Source organism: Lytechinus variegatus, chromosome 5 (assembly GCF_018143015.1).
Source record: "Lytechinus variegatus isolate NC3 chromosome 5, Lvar_3.0, whole genome shotgun sequence".
Taxonomy (NCBI): domain Eukaryota; kingdom Metazoa; phylum Echinodermata; class Echinoidea; order Temnopleuroida; family Toxopneustidae; genus Lytechinus; species Lytechinus variegatus.
The window spans coordinates 15003263-15025406 of record NC_054744.1 but is presented as its reverse complement, the minus strand read 5'-3'; the positions used below and the strand labels follow the sequence as shown (position 1 = coordinate 15025406).

The following is a 22144-nucleotide window of genomic DNA, read 5'->3' as shown; positions in this document are numbered from 1 at the left end:
GTCTACTCCGGAGTGACGGAGTCTATACTATACTCAAGTCAGAGGCAAACGAAATATTTTCCTTTAATTTTGCCTCCTCTTCGGCCTGGTACCGTAAGTTGTTTCGTTTTCATGGAGACTGACGCGTTTGCGGTTCAAACTTCAATTCAGTTCAACTTACAGGTCAAGAAAGGTTATTTCTAAGTGTTAATGTTTGAGAATTTAGTGTATTTATACTTTAAGCGTGATGTGCGGTGAGCTTGGATGTGTTTTGGTTATTTTGGAGATGTTTTTCGGTGACAAGATAGTTTGTCGGCCGTCGCGTCGTCCGCCGCTGTCAATAGAGACTTTTAGGAGTAGTGAACGAGAACGTCGTAGCAGTCCTCTGATCGCTCGAGTCAACGTCGTCGTCTGCCCTCGTTCACTACAGATCGGATGACTTTAGATTTCACTCGACTTGTACGTGTACGTACGTCCACTTGAAACAGCGCGATAACCAGCGGGTCATGACACGCTGCCCGACCCGGAAGATCTAGGCGCACCATCGCCTGGCGACCCGGTCGGGTGATGCGAAGGTGCAACTTGTGCACACTTGCCCTTTCACTTGCTTTGATTCCTTTTTACGCGAGTTAGGATATATATCGATATAAATTTTGGAGATCAGAAAGCAATTTCAAATATGATAAACATAATGCATCGTACAACTTACATTAATTTTGTGAAAAAGTCACTGAAAACTGTGTTTTAAAAGGGAAAGGTTGAAGTTCATGCTGAGCTTGAGCGGTTAAATGACGTCACTCACGTGCACGTCGACTATGATTTAGGAGAACCGCAAAATGGATGTGGCGAGGTTCTCGATTCTGATAGTGGACGTGTGTGAGGACCTGAGGCATATGGAACGCTAAAAAATGACGTCATCTCGTACCAGTTGACTATGTCGACGTGCATTTCTAAAAGTGCTCAATGGCTGTCTGTCTGGCGACATCAGGGACGGAAATCTACCCGGGGGGGGACGGGACAACTCGGACCACGGGACATCTCGGACCGCGGGCCGAGTTGTCCCACCCAGTACGAGATTTTTTTTCCACAAGTTTGCGTCTATTTTTCCGTCATTTCGAAATTTCTTGTAAAGATTTTCTAGAGATATGGTCTGATGGTAATGTTCTTCACTTTCCATTACTTTTTTTTCGCTGAAATAAAAAAAAAGTGTAATTTTAGGCGTTTTTCGACAGCTCGCGATTCCCATAGGCGCGCGTGTATTAACTGTGTCGGTGCTCGGCTCGGCCCCGCTCAATAACTGACTTGATTTTGTGATCATTTCTCCTCAAAAAAGTCAAAGTACCACTTTTATCGCAGAAGATGGACTTTGTTGTATTCCATTACCTCCATTTTCTCATCACAAGGATAAAATTTGGTGTATTTGCACGATTTTGTTCAAGTTTTTCACCTTTTTCTCTCTGGTCGCAAGAAGCGAACAACCGATGAACGGTCCGCTGCTCTTCATCGTAATTCTCCGTAGCTCGGCCGCCTAAACTGGCGGGGTGGGATTCAGACCGAATCCACAATGGAAGTGGGCGTGCACAGCAAAGAGCTGAGCTTGACTGAGTGAGAGAGAGTGAACTAGAGTTTGAAGCTTGGCAGTGTCGTATAGGCTCTGCCTTTTTTTTGTAAATATATATTTTTCAATTTTTTCTATATTGATTTTCCCTGGTTTCGAGCTCTAAGATTGTAATGATATAATTATGCTTCAATTTCTTTGACTGAGTGTGACTGTGGTGTGGATGTTTGAGTTGCTCAAAAATAAGTTACGTGGGTGGGGGCTCGGGTCGATTTCACTCTTGCCCCCGAAATGCGAAAAAAATATATTCGGGGTGTAGCTGTGTGGGCATGCCGGGCTGAGGCTAGCCATCAATTTTTTTTTTTTTTTTTTTTGGAGAGGGGGGGGGGCTTAATTTTTCACTTTAGATTTATTATTTTTAGGCCTATTTTTTGTACATTTTATTTTTCATATTGAGTTTCCCTGGTGTAGAGAGTTGAGTTTTAAGTTGCAATAATTAATATGCTTCAGTTTCTTTGATTTTGAGTGTGACTGTGGTGTGGATGTTTGAGCCGAACAAAAAATACGTGGATGGGGGCTCCGAGCATTTTCACTCCTGCCCCCGAAATGTGAAAATGTTCTAGGTGTATCTGTGTGGGCATGCCAATTTCATTTTTAATTTTTATATTAAGTTTCCTTTGTGTAGAGAGCAGAGTTTTGGATATAGCGTAAAAGGGACGACGATGTGAGGGATGGCGATGATAGCATACCGGCGATAACGAGGGGTGGGCCTTGATGAGAGGGACGAGGAGGTGAGAGATGGTGATGATAAGAGGGATGAGGATCTTTGATGACTCTTGATGAGGGGGGGGGGGATGATGAGAGGGACAAAGGGAAACAGATGGAGATGAGGATGTGAGGGATGGCGATGATAAGGGGTGGGCCTTGATGATGAGAGGGAAGAGGAGGTGCATGAAGGATATAAATAAGAGAGATGATGATGATGACTCTTGATAAGAGGGGTGCATGAGATGGTGAGAAGGACGAGGATGTGAGGGATGATTATGGGAGGAAATCGGGGGGGGGGGGGACGTGTCCCCCTACCAAAAATAGGGGGACACAATACCAAATGTCCACCCTACTATTTTTCTTCATGGAGAACAAAATAATGAATCATTCACAATTGAAATGATACATGTGTTTAGGACTAAATGACCTTTTATTATTGAAAACCCCCTCTTTTTTCTTGTCAATTGTTTTGGGGTTAAAAATTACCCTACATTTGGGCGATAACCTTTTTTTAAATGTTTGTCAAATTTTGCAGCCTGTGGTCCCCTCTACCTTTGCGGACAGTTTTGCGCCCAAGGGGATGATGATAGGGACGAGGATGATGGGGAGGGATGGGGATAAGGTGAATAGCCGGCAGAGATAGATTTAAGAAGAAAAATCCGTCCCACGAATGCCGCCATGTAGATTCCGTCCCACATAACCCAAAAATATGGCTTGATTTTTGTTCAAAATCATGTCATGTGATGAAAAATCATATTAGGCCCTACAAGTATTTTGGTTATATTGAAAGAAAATAGGGGTAATCCTTTTTTCCAATTATAAATAAATTAAATTCTTCATTCAATAAAAATGACGAATTTATGATTTTAAATTTAATTTCTTTTACATAGCATGTGGTTTTTCTTTTTGATTAAATTCATTTTATTGCTTTATTTTTCATCACTGTGCATGTCATGATTTTTGTCTCACCTGGATGGCAGAGTGAGACTATAGGCGCCGCTTTTCCGACGGCAACATCAAATCTTAATGCTGTCATTTAATAACCGAAGGTTATTAAATGACAGCATAACTTATACCCTTTTCATAAACCTATCCGCCAATTAGCCGCCTAAGAGTAATGCGGATAATTCAATAAAAATTGCGTTCATAAACTCCAAAAATAAGCCGCATTATTTTTACGAGCGCCCGTCCTGAAAAAGGCGGATAATCGCCATGACAACTGGACACGCCCCCTCCGATGCGGTTGTGTTGGAAAAGGGTGACCTTGTGACCGCACCATGGCAATTATCCGCATTATTTGGAAATGCGTTCATAAACTCAAAATCTTATCCCGATGCCGCTATTATGCGGATAATAGCAGCATCAGAGTAATGCGGATAACTCTTGTCCTCCTCCAATTTTACGACCAAATTATGCTGCTATTAGCCGCCTAATTCATTTTTATTGGGTTTATGAAAGGGGTATTATATCACCGAAGATCCTGCAGCGAGTTCCAGGTCACATTATCAAGGTCAAGGGTCATGTAAGGTCAATGAACTTTGGCCACATTGGGGGTATTTGTTGAATTACCATCATATCTCTCTAAGTGTATATATTTCATAAGACATGGAAATAAGAGTAACCCAGTATCACTGATCATCTTGTGCGAGTTGTATATAGTAGTTTTCAAAGTCAGCACTACTGTTATATTGAATCACATGATGCAGGTGAGACCGCCAGAGGCATTCCACTTGTTTTATTGTAGACACTATACTCTTTCTCGAGAAAAAGAAATAATAAATCATTTAAAGTGATGCTCCGGGATGAAAATATTTATATATGAATAATGTAGACATAGCAACATTCACATATCAAAGTGCTTATTTCATAAAAATCTGATAACAAATAGCGGGGTTATATTGAATTCAACTTTAAAAAATTAATCTAATTTCACATAATAAAATACAAAGAACAAGTGAGGATATGACATCATGTACGAGGTTGCTGATTAAATATCCATGAAGAAACGCCAGACCTGTTTCACCAGAGAAATACAGTGCGTCCCAGAATAAACGAAACCGAGATTTAGCGATCATTTATCATAACTTAATCATAAATAGAATAGACAAATGACCTACCAATTTAAAGCTTAGAATCTCCTCTTTCATCTGATATTACTTAGGTTATTTCTTATTCACGCATGAGTGAGCAAAAACAATTTGAAGAAAGGATACCAAAAACCCATTTGGCGGGGGTTATCTGGGTTTAAAAAAGAAAACCACATTTCTGAAAAGTTCAATATCTGCTCTTTGATTTGGTACCAAAATTACAAAAAATGGTCAAGAAATAAAAAAGTTCTGTTCATTTGAAATAAGGCTTGTATTTCCATAATTTCATGAGATAAACATGTTTTCACCGGTATCCCACAGAAGCTTTCGCATGGTGAACAAAAGATTTAATGCATGGCTGATCGTCAACAAAACAGAGTGTCGAGAGAGTTTGAAAGCCATCCTGGAGAACCTCTTCATTTTATGAAATTATTGAAATTCAAGCCTTATTTCAAATGACCAGAACTTTGTTATTTCGTGACCATTTTCTGTAATTTAGGTATCAAATTAAAGAGGAGATATTGAACTTTTCAAAAATGTGGTTTTCTATTTGAAACCCAGATACCCCCCGCCAAATGAGTTTTTGATATCCTTTCTTCAAATTGCATTTGCTCACTCATGCGTGAATAAGAAATAATCTAAGTAATATCAGATGAAAGAGGAGATTCTAAGCTTTAAATTGGTAGGTCATTTGTCTATTTTATTTATGATTAAGTAATGATAAATGATCGCTAAATCTCGGTTTCGTTTTTTCTGGGACGCACTGTACAAATCATTCTTTAAAATGCAGCGATAATATTGTTTTTTCCTTATCCGATTTTGATCAAATTTTTATTGTTTCTTTGCTCAAATCATATCATTATCAGCCTCGGGTTCCCCATTGTCACTTATATATAGCTCATTAATCTTGCCACAATTTGGTCCAGTTGTTCAAATTATCTAGTAAATACAATATATTTTATTAATTGCAGAAGCTTGTCTTAAGAGTCATTGAGAAGGTGATCATACCTGCAACTTGCATGATTAATGTAAATATATACCAAAAGTCAACAATTTTCTAACTGGTACACCTTAAATGATTTCATCCATACATGATACAAGGAACTAGAAAATGTAGATTGGAAAACAACACTAGGGCAACTTAGTGTTAGATACAAAGTTGACTTTCTAGAATGGGTGAAACAAAAACAACATCACTCCAAAGGAACTGCAAAAATTATTTGATAAAAACCAAACCCTCTTCATACTTGCTATTTGCAATATTGTATTGACGACTCTTCTCCTGTTTTTAAAACCCAGACAAGAATGACTTGTTGTTACCCCCCACCCCTCCTTGTACCTGTCATTTCTTTGTATTTTCCTTCTTTTTTTTGTTTTTTTTTCTATTGATCGATGTTTCATTGTTGAGTATTGTCTTTTTTTATTCCAGTAATAGAATATAAATTTAATTGAAATGAGAGTGATGAACATAATGAGAAAGGGAGACAATGATAAGATAAGAATGGAGATAAAATATGATTTGAAAATATTACAATTTACAGAATATAACATATTATTTTCTATTTATTCAAAGTTCATAATTCATTTTTTATTCAGGTTTGCATTTTAAATTCAAACAAGTTAATTAGGTGATGCATTTTGGAACAATACTAAATTAAATACATTTTACTTGAATAAACAATAATTGGTAAAAATGCAAAACATAAAACTTATTTAATTTGGTATTCTTTCCTCCTGTAAAAATTAAAACTAAATAATATGGACATAAGTTCTAGTAGCGAATCGAGGGAGGGGGTACATTCACCCCCCTTAAAAAGTACTGAAAAGGCAACTTACAACATTTTTTCTTTTTTTTTTTGCTTGTCAAATTTTTCCTGAGAAAAAATTACTGTGATTTGGCAGTAAAGACCTTTTGTCAAAAATTCCTAGACAAAATGCCCCCCGGCCCTGTAGGGAAATTTTGGATCCGGCCCTGATTATATTTCAAATGGGAATAAGACTGAGTGGCCTAAAACTTGATTAAAAAATATTCTAAGCTGTAGGGCAAGGCTTCAGTCTCCAAGCTCACGACTGTACAAGTATGTCCACTTCCATTGGCAATTTAGGCTGAATTCCATCCCGGCAGCCTGACATCCACCCTTGAGACCAAGAAATGAAATTAAAGAAAGTAAATCAGTTTTATTTTAAATCCTGTAAAAAATACAAATAATTTAATTAAAAATCAAGCCCCCAAATAAAACACTTTTTTTAATTGATGGCTACCCTCAGCCTGACATGCCCACACAGATACACTTAGATCATTTTCACATTTCGGAGGCAGAGTGAAATCGCCCTGAGCCACCACCCTAGCTCGTAAAAGTATTTGGTTCGACTCATAACATCCACACCACGGTCACACTCAAAGTCAAAGAAATTGAAGCATATTAATTATTGCAACTTAAAACTCAACTCTCTACACCAGGGAAACTCAATATGAAAAATAGAATGTACAAAAAATAGGCCTAAAAATAATAAATTTAAAGTGAAAAATTAAGCCCCCCCCCAAAAAAAACAACATTTTTTTATTGAGGGCTACCCTCAGCCCGGCATGCCCACACAGCTACATCCCGAATATTTTTCGCATTTAGGGGGCAGGAGTGAAATCGCCCCGAGCCCCCACCCACGTAAAGGTATGTTTTGTTCGACTCAAACATCCACACCACAGTCACATTCAAAGTCAAAGAAATTAAAGCATATTGATTATTGCAACTTAAAACTCAACTCTACACCACGGAAATTCAATATTAAAAATAAAATGGAAAAAAAGGCCTAAAAATGATCAATTTAAAGTGAAAAAATTAAGCCCCCCCCTCTCCAAAAAAAAAAAAAATTATTGATGGCTAGCCTCAGCCCGGCATGCCCACACAGCTACACCCCGAATATATTTTTTCGCATTTCGGGGGCAAGAGTGAAATCGCCCCGAGCCCCCACCCACGTAAAAATATTTTTGAGCAACTCAAACATCCACACCATAGTCACACTCAGTCAAAGAAATTGAAGCATAATTATATCATTACAATCTTAGAGCTCGAAACCAGGGAAAATCAATATAGAAAAAATTGAAAAATATATATTTACAAAAAAAGGCAGAGCCTATACGACACTGCCAAGCTTCAAACTCTAGTTCACTCTCTCTCACTCAGTCAAGCTCAGCTCTTTGCTGTGCACGCCCACTTCCATTGTGGATTCGGTCTGAATCCCACCCCGCCAGTTTAGGCGGCCGAGCTACGGAGAATTACGATGAAGAGCAGCGGACCGTTCATCGGTTGTTCGCTTCTTGCGACCAGAGAGAAAAAGGTGAAAAACTTGAACAAAATCGTGCAAATACACCAAATTTTATCCTTGTGATGAGAAAATGGAGGTAATGGAATACAACAAAGTCCATCTTCTGCGATAAAAGTGGTACTTTGAGGAGAAATGATCACAAAATCAAGTCAGTTATTGAGCGGGGCCGAGCCGAGCACCGACACAGTTAATACACGCGCGCCTATGGGAATCGCGAGCTGTCGAAAAACGCCTAAAATTACACTTTTTTTTTATTTCAGCGAAAAAAAAGTAATAGAAAGTGAAGAACATTACCATCAGACCATATCTCTAGAAAATCTTTACAAGAAATTTCGAAATTACGGAAAAATAGACGCAAATTTGTGAGAAAAAAATCTCGTAATGGGTGGGACAACTCGGCCCGCGGTCCGAGATGTCCCGTGGTCCGAGTTGTCCCTGATTCTCTACCCGGCCCCTATGTTACTCAGTTACTGCGCTGCGGCAGCCCGAACACGTATGTTGGTTGTTCCGAGACTACAAGTACAAGGGAATTTCTAAGGTTTTGCAAAAATATATTGATATAAAAATGGACTGCCAGATGAACGAAGGTCAAGTTTACGCTGGCAAGTGATAAAGAGAATGAATGCATATGCCTACTTTCTGCTTCCATGCAAATGCGTCACGTAGTCGTAGTCCGACGTTTCTTGCTGCCAAAAAATTGCAAGAATAGACCTTATCGCAAATAGATTCACGCAAAGGATCATGGGATCGCAAAGGGGGCAATAGCGCCGCTGTTGTCCGGATGCGACCATGCGAGCGCAAGCAGCCGACAATAAAGTGTACGATTTCCATAGTGTATCAAAATACGATCGACGCCCGCAGCCAACATTTTGCTAACTTCCAGTAAACGCCTCGTCATATTTGTTCCAGAGTCTAACATCACTTTTCTTCTTAATCATGGGTGGCAGAGATAGAAGTGCTGTCTATAGCTGCAAGAATTACCACATATTTTATGAATGAAAGTATAATTTTCTTTCATTTTCGCGCACTGTCTGTGCGTGTTTTGAGCTGCGCAGCTGCTGTGCAGTGTGCTTGCATGCACGGACAGTGGGCATGCACTCTCGGCCCGGGGACAGTGTACGTCGGCGAGGCAGTGGAGGAAACTGGTCCCTAATTCCAAGCAAAAATAAAATGATGATCAATAAAACAAACTCTGCAGTACATTTGATTACTTTATTCTAGTTATGTATGTTTGTAATATCAATCGATAGTCAAGAATACATGTTTCATAAATAATTATCTCAATCATGATTTTATTCAGTAGGCCTAAAAACCGAGCTGTGTTTTCTTTTTCTCTCCACAGAGTAAGCTACATAATAGCCTTATTCAGGATCGTGGTCGGACATTCTGAAGTTTAATCATTGGCATGCTTAGACAAAATAATGAATGAAATAATGAGAAAAAAAAAAAAAAAAAATGAGAATAGATGAAAATATATTGAGAGAAAAATAAGATACAAAAAGAAAATTAATGAGGAAGGTGATCTGTAAGAGAAGTGACTGAATGCGATGAAATAAATTGAAGATGTAAATGTTGAAATAAGATTTTTTATCAAAAGAATGGAATATATATCATTTATATGAATTAAATATCCATCATCTACTAAGTTTCAGACAAAATAAAATTACAGAGAGTTGGAGGGATGTTTCAAATTCAGGGATTTATTTAATCTGCATGTCATTTTTATATGTCCTTCATTATGTGTATATATATATATATATATATAAATAAATATATATACTGTATATGTATATATATATATATATATATATATACATATATATATATATATACATATATATATATATATACATATATATATATATATAGCTTATTTTTTTTACATTAGATTTGTCTCACCCCCTATATAGAGCTTGTATGATCAAACTAAAGAGCCCGAGTTAGAAGGAGGACTATATTTGCCCCAAAATAACAAAACTATATAGCTAAATTATATGGAGATATATGGTCTACATTATGATTCTCATGAATATTCTTTGATGGAAAAATTTGCTATCTAATTGGGATCGCCGACTTATTGCTCTTTTCTAAAGTCGATCGGCATTGACCCGCAATCACTTTTCCCACAAAATCTTCCCAATTTTAGCCCCATAAAACTTCGAAAATATGGTGAGTATTGAGTTCATACTTTCACTGGGCAATCATGATACATAGATTGTTCTACAAATCCACATTCAAGTATCCAAAGTAATTTAAATACGAAGAAATCAGACTTTTTAAAAAGCCTGGATTTTGAGTGACACTGCACAAAACATATGGCGTTGTATGGCTTCCCAAAAGCCGATTCTGCGTTTGCCCCCTTTCGCATCCCGTGATCCTCTGCGATGACAGACGCCCTCACACGACAGACGCTATTTGCGATAAGGTCTATTAGACAGGAATAACCACTTGTTCACTGCTACCACCCTGCCTGTGGGGAATCGCTCCGCTCCAAATCCCCATGTTGATAGCATGTGCGCCCTCTGTAGAGGCTTGCTATATATCTGATTTCTTAGAGGCTCTCAACATGGGCTCCGGTGAGGGGGGGGGGTAGGAGGGGCTGGGTACATTTCATGAAATGGAACATGAAAATATTCCTGAATTTATTACCCATTGTTTTTTATTCAGATCGTAAATGATTATGTGAATTAAATTTAAAATGATAGCCTAAGGCTATTCTTTGATATGTTTCATTTATATTTAAACTTTATGAGGGATTTTTTTTTTCATGCAATAGGCCCCGATTGTCATTGTATGAATAATGTTTTCATGTGCATAATATTTTAAGATTTGGTAAATCATATTTTCTTTATCTAGGATCATTCATTAAAATTTTCTTTTGTGGCTTTCTTTATATCTCAGCCATTCATGATTATATTTTTCTCTTTCACTCTTTCTGTTATTAATGTTTATGTCAATCTTTCTTTTAATTATGCAGTTGGTCACCTTTTCAACCTTTTATCATTCCATACTCTCATATCCCACTTACAAATACCGGTAGTCATCCTTCCACGCTTTCCCTTTCGTTGGTATAGCCATGATTTCTTTTCAAACAACTCCACACGGTCATTTTCGTAGTAGTATATATATCATTCAAATCAAAACAACATCGGACAACACAGCATAATAAAAGAGTCACACAATTTTTTCAAGAAGATTCATTTGTGGGATTTATTCACTTTACTGGAAAACAATTCCAGTTATATTTTTTTCTTTTTCGTCTTTTTTTTCAACATATATATATATATATATATATATATATATATATGCAGACAAAATTAAATAAACTTGTCTCCCGGTTATACAAATGGGTTGGCTACATGCAGCAGGGGCAGAAGAAATCATTGCTTCTTGCAACGTATGCAGTGCTGACACAACGGGATAAGTGCACCTGTCACACTGGGCCCAAGAGATGATGTAGATTGTCTTCCTATCAATTTCCTACCTGGTTGACACATTGCGTTGCTATCATGCTCACCGACTGGAATAGGTGGAGTTGGCCTAATTGGTGTCAAAGATGTCTGAAGTTGCTTGTTTGCAGCCAAGACCTTCAAGTACTCCGAAGTCTCCGTCACAGCCACTCCAGATGGTTGACACTTGTAACTTCTTTTCTGGTTGTTTGACTGAGGCTTCTCGGAGGTACTCTGCTGTGGTTGCATTTCTGCAAGCAAGTTGGTGATGTTGATGTGGTCATCTTCGACATCTTTGGCATCAGATGCTGCATTGTTGTTGTTGCAGTTCTTTGTTGAGGTCACAAGATCAGAACAAGAACATATGTCCTTCTTTGTCACTTCATGTGGACTGAACGGAATGATCCCTGTGGCACGAAATGATGATTTCGGGTTTGAAACAGTCATCGCCATCCTGTGTGCTTGGCAGACAAGCTCACATATGTTGTATCTCGTGATGACAAGACCGACGTGATCACGCATGAACCTGCTGCAAGTTGCGTTGTACGCAGACTATATTGGGCTGAACAACCCAACATCCAACGGTTGCAGAAAATGGCTCGTATGTGCTGGAAGAATGAAGATAACTATGTTCTTTTCCCTTGCGAAGTCGATGACATCTGGTGTGATGTGCGACTTGTGTCCATCGCAAATGAGCAGGACGTGTTCTTCAGCCTTCCTGCGCCCATCGATAAAGGGAAGGAAATGCGTCTTCATGTATGAGAGAAAGATGTCGGAGTTGCTCCACCCTGAATCTGACATCTCAACCTTCGTTCCTGGGAGAGCTCCTTTCCTAAGGTCGCTGTTGACATGCTTACCCTTGAATATGAGGAAAGGTGATAAGCTGTCACCTGCTGCGTTGCCACAAGCGATGAGGGTGGTTATTGCTGACCTTGGGGATGTGATGGCTTGTGGACGATGGCGAAAGGATCGGCGTCCGACGACCTTCACTGGCTTGTGCTCTGCATTGAACCCGCTCTCATTGACGTTGTATATTAGGTCTGGTCTCATGTCCAGGTTGTACTTCTTAAGAGTGGCTTCCAGCTTCTTGAAGTAGCTGTCCACCACTTCTTCCTGGGAGCACTTTGCCCTCGACATCGACAGGGCAGCTGGCCTCACGAGCCGGATCCTTGGCCATCACTCCTCATGAACCCTCCAAACCAGTTATTTGTAAGGAAGTGCCCATTGAATCTATCCAGTTTTTTTGCAAGATTTGAAGCAAGGGAGATGACCTACGTGAAAAGAAAACAAGAAAATGAATATATTATTATGATGATTTATTTCAATAAAAACTTAATAATATTTGTAAGCATTTGGTTTTCCATGTATTGGCAATAATAACGCATCAGAAATCGAAACAAATGATATATTAACAAGTAATGCAAGTTTGCAATGCCAACAAGTTCTTTATTAACTTAAAAAATATATATTATATAGATAAAAGTTATAGTCATATATCATTAACATCAAGTTGTTTCATCGAAAAGATAATACATCATTATATAACATTGTTAAATAAAATTGGCTCATATTTTATATTTATGTGCATCGCGTTAATACTATATTGAATGTTAGGGTAACAAAAGTATCAATTAGCCTACTTACTTCACATAGGGAGAGCCCATATACTCTGTCCGCCAGGTGAAGAATGTGATCCACCAACTTCTGCTCCTCCTCTCTTTTCAAAATGGGTGAGCCTCCTTTCCCAACACGTTTGTACTTCTTGGTCATGAAATCGTGCAGGGAAGATTTCGGGAGACCGCACTTTATTGCAGCTTTCCTGACCGATTCTCCATCATCAACCAGCCTGGAGGCAGCATCATATATTTCAGAACGTTGCAAAAAACGTTGAGGATTCTTCTGTTTGAGTAAAGGAGAGTAAAATAAGATTAAATAAAAAAAATGATAGCAATTTATGCTAATCGATCTTAATTTTTTTTATCTATCATAATAGGCCTATATATCATCGACCCCCCCCCCCCCCCGGCTCCAGCACCGGCCACAGACTCACTGAAATTAGCACCGTCGGCAGTATACCACGACTCTCATATCACCACCACAATCACCACCATTATCATCATCACCATCACCACCATCATCATCACCACCATCATCACCATCATCATCACCATCATCAACATCATCACCACCATCATCATCATTTAGATAGATCTATCATCATAATTCCCATCATTGTCATCTTCATTCATAATCATTATCCTCGTTATCATGATGAATCAAGTTTTGTTTGCACTCGTAAGTTTCTTTCGTTCGGAATCACGAAATGTCATCAGTAAGTTCAGAATAGCACTTCATTTCATACGAAAACTAGTACAGCGGGAAGAACATCGGGCTCGTAAATTGATCCGATTTATAGCACAATCAGTCATTTTAAGGTATGAAAATTGTAATTTTATTCTAAATTGTACCATAAAGGTACCTTATTAGTAATAATACTTACATTTTTTTGCCTCATATTGAAAAAATGACCGTGCAAATTCTTTTCCCAGGGCTCTGCGTATAGCTTGATATGCCTGCTGCTACATATACACAGTTAAAGTACGCGTCCGGACACCCAACCTGTCTGGACCCAGGATCACTGGGTATTCTAGATTTGTCTTTCTCTCCAAGTTTTAGCCAAACGACTGCCTGGATATGCTGCAACAATCATTGCAAGTCTTAATCCCATCATTATGAGAACTTGACTTCCCAAACGAAAAAAAATAGGAAGATGATACTCCTATTCTTAAGATGAAAACATTGTCAATTGTAAAGAAGTTGACCAATGTAAATAAATCAAGGGAGAGTGACTTTGTTGGCGTGTTATCACCCCACAAGTTGAGATCTAGAAATCTTTACTCCTGTAAGGAACAACGCCCAAACAATTGTTTACAAAAGCTGATATGCACATTTCATTTTAAACCAGAAAAAGATAATTCTTATGAAAAAGTTTAAGCTTTTTGAGCAGACGATTAATGGGGTCGCTCGTCAATGTGAATTTATGAAAGGATCCTTTAATTGATTATTAAACCCTTCAATTGACAAGCTTAACCTCATTCCAGGAATACTGGAATTTCTATAATTTTAATCACTCCTTACTGATTTCTTTCTAATCATGTAGATTTTCAATTGGTGTCCTTGTGACATTCTTCAATGAAGACTAGTGAATCATTATACAGGGCATTTTAGATCTAAGATTTTAGATCTAAGATTTAAATCTAAGTTTTCCAAACCTGTAATGCTACATGATTGTCTCCCCTGTTTAACTATTGCCACAAGTAAGCAAAACACTCGAATCGATCATAACACAATGTACCGTTTAACTTTAGTTTATTCAGATTAGGATTTGTCAATTTACTATTGTTTCAAGTGAAAATTTCATACCTGTACTTTGTAGGGTTGTAATGCCCTAATTGCCTAAAGTGTCAATCTTAATTTTGCATGCATATTCAATTCAGTTCAATTTGATTCGATTCATTTTATTTACATTCTCAAGAAAAAAAAACTTGAAAAAAAAACACATTCATAAGATACAGATATTGTCACAACATACAAATACATATTTATGACAATGAGGCTAACAAAAAAGAGCAAATAGCCTTATGAAATGTTGACCCAACATCAAGACACACATAATACATTTTCCAAAAACAGATAACATAAATGAAAAAAAATATATGTATATTCTTTTTTTCTCCAACAGGAAAAGGATCTGAAATGTAGCTTAGAGTGAAGATACTCGACTCTAGACTGACAAAGTAAACATCTCACTATGAATAACAACTCGAAGTCCAGCAGCAACTGAAACTGACATAATGGCTAGCCGATTACCCCCTCTACAAGGAAACTGGGGTAATGTCCCAAGACCACATGAAGGCATCCAGGTCAGTTATAATTCATTCCATACTTTTATTCCTTATTTATGAAATCATTTGAGCTTTTTTTCTCTCTTTTTCAAAAGGCAAAATTTTAATGTTATTGATTTATACACTGGATTTGATTTGTAGTACATGAAGTACATTTATAATGTCAGCTTTAAGTCTTGATTGTGAATATAAATAAAGGTTAACAGAATACTTTTCTAAATTCCACTTGCATTCTTTATGTACATTATGATTAAATAGACTTTGTATTAATTTAATTCAGTTAACAAAGTTCAGTATTAGTAAATTTTACTTGTAATGAATTCTTCTTTTTCACACTTTTTTTTCTCTTTTTCTTCATGTATTCTTAACATATTTTGCAATTAGATATACATGTACATGTACTTTATAAGAGGAAATTCATAAGAATTTATTTTCATGATGGTACATGTATTCACTTTTCTGTAAACTTGTTATTAGGAAGCGAAAATTTTCTGTATTCATTTAGCTGCAAAATTTGTGATTGTTTCGTACACTAATTTCTGAACACATATATGTTTTGAACAGGATTCTCCATCAAGAAGCAATTCCAGGAATTCTCGAATGCTGATAGAGCGTGCCTCTGAGTTGAAGGATGCCATTGTATCTCGTATGGTGGAGGATGATGGGTATCATGACATGTGGCATGATCGCCACATGAGGGCGCTGTTGCAGGAACATCTTCATGCCGTCACCTCGGCTGTGAAAACCCTAGGTCATGACATTGAGGTCAGTCAGTTTTCTGTTAACCTGATTTAATTACAATGATGAGTAATGATGATCTAATACAATGAAAGATGTATCAGTAGAAAGAAGTTTCATTTTCAAATTATGAACGCATTTTCTACTTCATTAAAGAGTTATTCCCTTATATCTATCTTGCGAACATTCAAGTCTGTTGAGTTCAATTAGTTTGGTGTTGATATCTTGCTCTCATAATTCATAGAACAAGCTTATATGTTCATGACACCTACAAAACAAACTCCTGTGCCCTGTCTTACAAAGAGTTGCGATTGACCCAATCAATCACAACTATGGAAAGCCAGGAATGTCAACATCTGAAATGCATGTTTTTTCAAAATATTTCCTAACTATGATGTATTCATACATCCATGGTTTTCTTGAAAATTCAGTGTGCTTCCTTTTGTTACAAAGGACATTTTTAAAATTTATTTTAGAAAAGAATATGACAATACTGGATTTCCATAGAGTTACGATTTATGGGATCAGTCGTAACTCATTGTAAGACAGGGCCCAGAATGGGTGGTTAGAATGGTTTCACTGGTATGACAGTTTCATTGGTGGACAGGACTAGGTCGTTGTATTTGTACAATACAATGAAGAGTCTTGTACTCTAGTAAATAACATCAATCAATTCATATATTACCAGTAGCAAGTTCTAATAACATATATTTAAACTATACAGAAATAACATTATTACAGAAATGTCTGAAATGTGAGTGAAGGTTATTGAATCATTAAAGGCGACCGCACACCTTACGATTGGTCTGCGACCCAATTTCAGAATAAAATGTTGTAGAATTCGATGCTAATAATTCATTGAGACTTGGAATATCTTACTGTGCAATGTTCGAAATCATCGTACGAATACCTATGTACAAATCTGTGACTATGCGATCATCCTTCTTAGAATAAAAGCGCATTTAATATCTAGTGGTAATGACGTCATAGCAGTCGTACGATTGGAACTAATTTGGCCTTTACTCCAAAATAAAGGTTTGCAATCTTTCAAAATGTTTTATTAGTATTCTTTCAATTAATTTAAACTCAAATAAAATGATATGTTCCATTCACATTTTCAGAAAATGAGCAAAGTGCGATTTGTTCTAAAATCGGATCGCGAACAGTTGTAAGGCATGCAGTGGCCTTAAGAATAATTAGTATAGGGAAATTTGAATTAGTCCATTTCAAAATGTGAAACCTTGTCCTTCAGAGTTTAGAGAACCAACTGAGTGGACGTGATCAAGCTAGTGTTATGAGCAATACAATGATGAGGAGTCTCGAGGTCCAACAGGCTACTTCAGTCAATGATCTTCGATCTCGTGTAGCAAGGTAAAAGTTCAAATAATAGTTTCTCAAGTTACCTACTGTACCTTGAATGCTTTCTGGAACAAAAATGTTCTTCTTAACAAAAAAATGGATGGGGTCACAAAGAAATAAGTAATCTTCAGGATTGGCAATATAATTGATTGTTTATTGAATGAAATAGTCACACCTTCCTTTCTATAAGGTGTATTTTAATTGATGAGGGACTAGTGGTGCAGAAGCAACTTTTTTTTTAGTTCCTCATTTTCCATCATGATCTACCTAAATTTTGTACCAGTTACTTTGTTCATATTTTTATATTATATGCATATTCTCAGTTATTGGCAAGTCATTACTTCACATGTCTACATTATTTGTGCTCGCATAATTCTGTAAATATTGGCATTAGAATATCCAAAATATTGAAAATCTGAATCATGACATAAATTTTTAACATGAATGGATGAGAATCACAAGGAGAAGATGAGGGTGGACTTGAAAAAGAGGGTGGAGAAAGATCTATGTGACTTCTGCAGTAAATAATTGTAGTAATAATCATATTTATCAAGGTACCCACTGCAGATCTAAAAACTGCTCTTCCAGTGGGCTCTGCCTTACAAGCTACATGTAATATTATTGCCTGGGCATTCAAGCATTCAAGGATTCTTTATAACAGGAACCCATTTACTACACCTGGGTGGGGAGTTGCAAGTGTAGATAGACACCTTGCCAAAGGACGTGAGTGCTGCAGTGGGATTTTAACCCAGTCACCTTGTGGTTCATAACCCAGAGACTTCTCCATTCGTCCATGACAGCCGACAAATTGGTCATCTCCTTGAAGTACTGTGCTTTAATACGTTTTGTTTTACCCTTTTCCATTTTTAAGATGTGATGCAAACATCTCAGTTCTCTCGGGAGATATGAGGAAGATGTATGACTCTCTCAGTACATTGACAATGCAGATGCAGACAGTCATAGCAAACCAGTCAAGAACTGAGAAGATTCTAGAAGAAAAGGTATGTCAGCTGAAGATTTGATATTAAAAAGAATAAAAGTCTATTAGAGGTAACTCTTCCTAAGTCAAATCTGTTGGGACTGCAGAAATCCTTTTGATTTGGGAGAAATGTAACTTACAGAAGGTGAATAACAAATATCTTGCAAAGTAACATTGGTTGGTAATCCAGAAGTGTATAGAATTTTAAATACTTCTTCGCACTTTGAAAGTTTTAAATGGTATGGCACCAAAATATTCACAAGGCCTTGTCATGCCCCATACACCTTGTTTTTTGCAAATACCCAAGATGCTTGCATTGTCCATAACATTACACATTTAAAAATGTGGGATCTCACAGATGAGGGGGTAACACTTGTTTCTGCTTGCTATTATGACATTACATGCATATTAGTATGCGCGCCCTTCACCAATAGTCTTTTCTTTGAAGAGCGCATATTTCAGATGGCGTTTCAGTTTTTACGTGCTATGGGTAAAATAATGCATAGTGCTGCACAAAATATGCACAGCTAGAAGGCTGAGTGAAATTGAAGCATGAACACATGACTTCTATTACATACTCGCTATTGGCTACATCCTTGAGCCTGTTTTATAATAGGTAGTTTAAATCATTGCTAGTTTCCGTGCTAAGTATTCTATTCTTACTGTTCTTCTACAGATTTCAAAACTAGGAGAGAACAGTGAACAGCACAAATCAGATTACAGCGCAAGATTGCAATCATCTGAGGATAAATTCCAGCAAGCCCTCAGTATCCTTGATGTTAAGCTGAAGAACCTGATAGAAGAAACCAATGAGACGGTAGAGACCATTCGTTCTCAAGGGTTGTCATCGCAGGTCAAGTTGGAGAAGGACATGACATTTTCATTGGAATCTGCAAGGTCAAAGAGAGACAAGAGAATGGTAAGGTTAAAACCTGTGTCATGGCTTTATTTCAGAATCTAGTGCACTGGAAAGTAGAAAGGGATTTACTTGTTTGGACTCTGGAGTGTCATTCTTCTTACTTATTAGTGTAGCAGTGTTTCATGTCTTCCTTGTATGCAGGAAATCTCTTCTTTCAAGTGACAGTCTTTGTATATTTTTGATATTATACCTACATGTATAAAAAGTGTTATTTTCTCCAGTCCTTATGTTTTCAAAAGTGCTGGCTGCTCTATTGAATGTCCTGTGTGCCACAACAAGTGACTTCTAACACATGCTACAAAAAAGAAATTTAGTCCGTTTTACCAACAACTGATTGATTCAATTGAGCAATACATAATTTTTCAACAAAATCACATTGCACGTAAAGGTTATGACTACATGAACAAGTATGTATATCGTCATCTTCAAGTATTTACAAATGATACTTTGGTAAAATTCTCATTGAAGATGTAACTATACTAATTCAATGCTGGTCAAATCCGATCAATTCTGATAAATCTTCAATCCATGATGGTTCGATTCAGATCCTTTGACTTTATCATGTACCTGATTTATTTGCATTTCAGGTTGTAGCTTTTTTTAAGGTTACCTTACGCAAAATATTATTGTATTTGCATTTTCCAGGATGAAATGGAGGAATCTTATAAAAAGAAGATGGGTGCTGTGGAAAAGCAGTTGGAGAAGTTGGAAACAGAACAACAGGATACCAAGTCCCACGTTGCCTCTGAGCTCAAGAACATGAGAAGGGAGTTTGAGGACACTCTACAGGCTGAGCAGGTCAGACTGGAGCGGAAGCTGCGAGCTTTGATTGAGCAGTTTAGGAAGGAGAATACTGAGGGGTTGAAATCACTGAGTGAGAGCTTGACAAGCCTCAGAGCTGTCCTAGAAGGGAAGCAGACATTAATTGCTGAAGAGATCAGAGGAGAGATGGCTAACATGAAGAAACTTGTGGTTGTGACTTAGCTCGCTGAATATTATGACTTGCTCCGGAATGTAATAGATGCCAGTCACATAGGAAATCAGGAGTGATAGCAAGAATGAAAGTAACTTATGATTGTGAGTGAGCTTATGGAATCTTGAAGATGACAATACTTTCTTAGACAGGACTTTATAATCCTATTGTGAATGTTCTGCAAGAATCAGTCCCATTTTCATAGCTGTTGATTGCTGTAGAGATCAGAGGAGAGAAGTCAGGACATGATCCTATTGTAAATGTTTTTCAAGAATCAGACCTGTTTTCAGAGACTAGCTGTTGATTGCTGTGGAGTTTAGAGAAGAGTAGCACCTTATCAAAAGTCAAATCTGCATCTTTCCTTTAGGAATCCTGCAAGCAGTTCTTCCCTACCATTCCTCCCATTTTATAGTAAAAGACAGTGGGAATGTGGGGTAAGGCTATATGAAAAGACACATTGCACCTTTGTGGTGGAATTCCTGGAGATGTGGCACAGACTTTAGACAAGTTGCCTATAAAGAAAAACTTTTGGTAGCGACTAAGATCGAAGCCCATTAGTTGTTTCAGAGAACAATAGATGATTCCAAGTATTGTTACAAAGTGATATTGTTTTGATAGCATGTACAGGCTGCCCAACAAAGAACCAAGACAAAATTAGGGTTCAGAAAAATGATGGTAACCAGTCAAACTTAAAACCACCCTTGCTCCAAGTTGTGTGTTCTGGCTGGTTTTGTTTTTGTTTTTCACTGACACCAATACCAGTGTTAACCACTACAATTTTGAACGTCCTTGATTACTTAGGTGAATATATAAAAGATCAAAGACAAAAACTGATGGTACTTGGATATTTTAGGGATTAAAACATTTCAATTTGACAAAAGTCTTGACCTGACAAAGTCAGATGGCACTAATCTTGATTGCTGTACATGCTCTTTATATTAATTGGAATTAAAGTGAAATAATTTATTGCATGATTACTATTGAAATCAGGCAATATAATATGTGAAAACGGTGAGGTCTACAGCTGTCTGCCTTCAGTATTTTTCTAATTACTCTTGGGCAATGATCAACATTTTTTAAATGTGAAATTCCTTCATTTGTACTTCATAATATACAAGAGGCAAAAATAAGTTATCACATACAAATGTTGGCGCCTTGTCATATTAGGATTGCAGTTGAAATTAATCTCAAAAATGGAAAGCTGATGATGCCATAATGCATCACATAGATGGTGTCCAAGCATAGCTCAAGTGGGCACATATTAGACTATATATTTAGAATGTTGCATCCTGGGAAAAGATCTCGGAACTATATGAGTAGTTTAGGTCTTGAGCTGGTGCTCTTCAAATTGGTGTCTGCAGCCTGTGGCCAGGCTTTAAAAAAGGCGATATAACATACTGGTTACTATGATATGGCGAAAGCACTTGTTGCACTCATCAGCTTTTAATTTTGAAATATTTTATATATATATTAGATTTATTTAATTACCTAAGTATTAGGTACTTGTCTTCTGTGGATATCTTTGTGCTTTATTTTGTATTGGAACAATATTGTTTGTGTAAGGCTGTAAGGCTATAAAGTTAAGAGATATACAGTAGATTTCTCAAGTATTCATTACTTGCTCTTTTTGGGTATGTATTTAATTTTTTTTAATGATTCATGAATATGTCAAATTAACTTAAATACAATACACAATTTTGAGCATTTTGAACATTTCAGTTGTTCTAGAAATATTGGGCTATTCTAACCCTAACCCTATGCTTTTAAGAGAGACAGATTGGTGAAATGAATTGAAAAAGATAACTTCAGCCGTCCAATATAATCATGATAATTAATGCATATCTTTTTTATTTTTAACTTTTTAATTAAGAAGTTTTTGTGTAAATGTTGCTCTGTGAGGCATTTGAGAAAACAAAATAATATATATAAAGAACAATTATGACGATTTAATGAGATCAACTGATCAAACTTATATTTATCTTTCAATAATCTTATCCAAAACAATGTTTTCTTTCTCTTTTAAACACATATGGAGCTTAATCCTTTATCAGATTTGCTTTGGTATATCAAAAATTCACTGTTGAACAAACAATTTGAATATTTATA

At 37.0% G+C, this 22144-nt stretch overlaps 1 protein-coding gene across 2 annotated transcripts; it reads left to right on the top strand.

The window, feature by feature from the left end:
• The first annotated feature begins 81 nt into the window (after positions 1-81).
• LOC121415539 (protein FAM81A-like) lies at positions 82-21440 on the top strand. 2 transcript variants are annotated; one of them, XM_041608776.1, is made up of 7 exons: positions 82-162; positions 14908-15088; positions 15635-15835; positions 17061-17179; positions 18039-18168; positions 18823-19065; positions 19711-21440. In XM_041608776.1, the coding sequence occupies exons 2-7, from the start codon at positions 15020-15022 to the stop codon at positions 20047-20049; spliced, it is 1101 nt and encodes a 366-aa protein (XP_041464710.1). In that variant the 5' UTR covers positions 82-162; positions 14908-15019; the 3' UTR covers positions 20050-21440. The 2 variants fall into 2 exon arrangements, with proteins under 2 accessions (XP_041464710.1, XP_041464709.1); XM_041608775.1 differs by having other exon boundaries at positions 88-172.
• Positions 21441-22144: the final 704 nt, after the last annotated feature.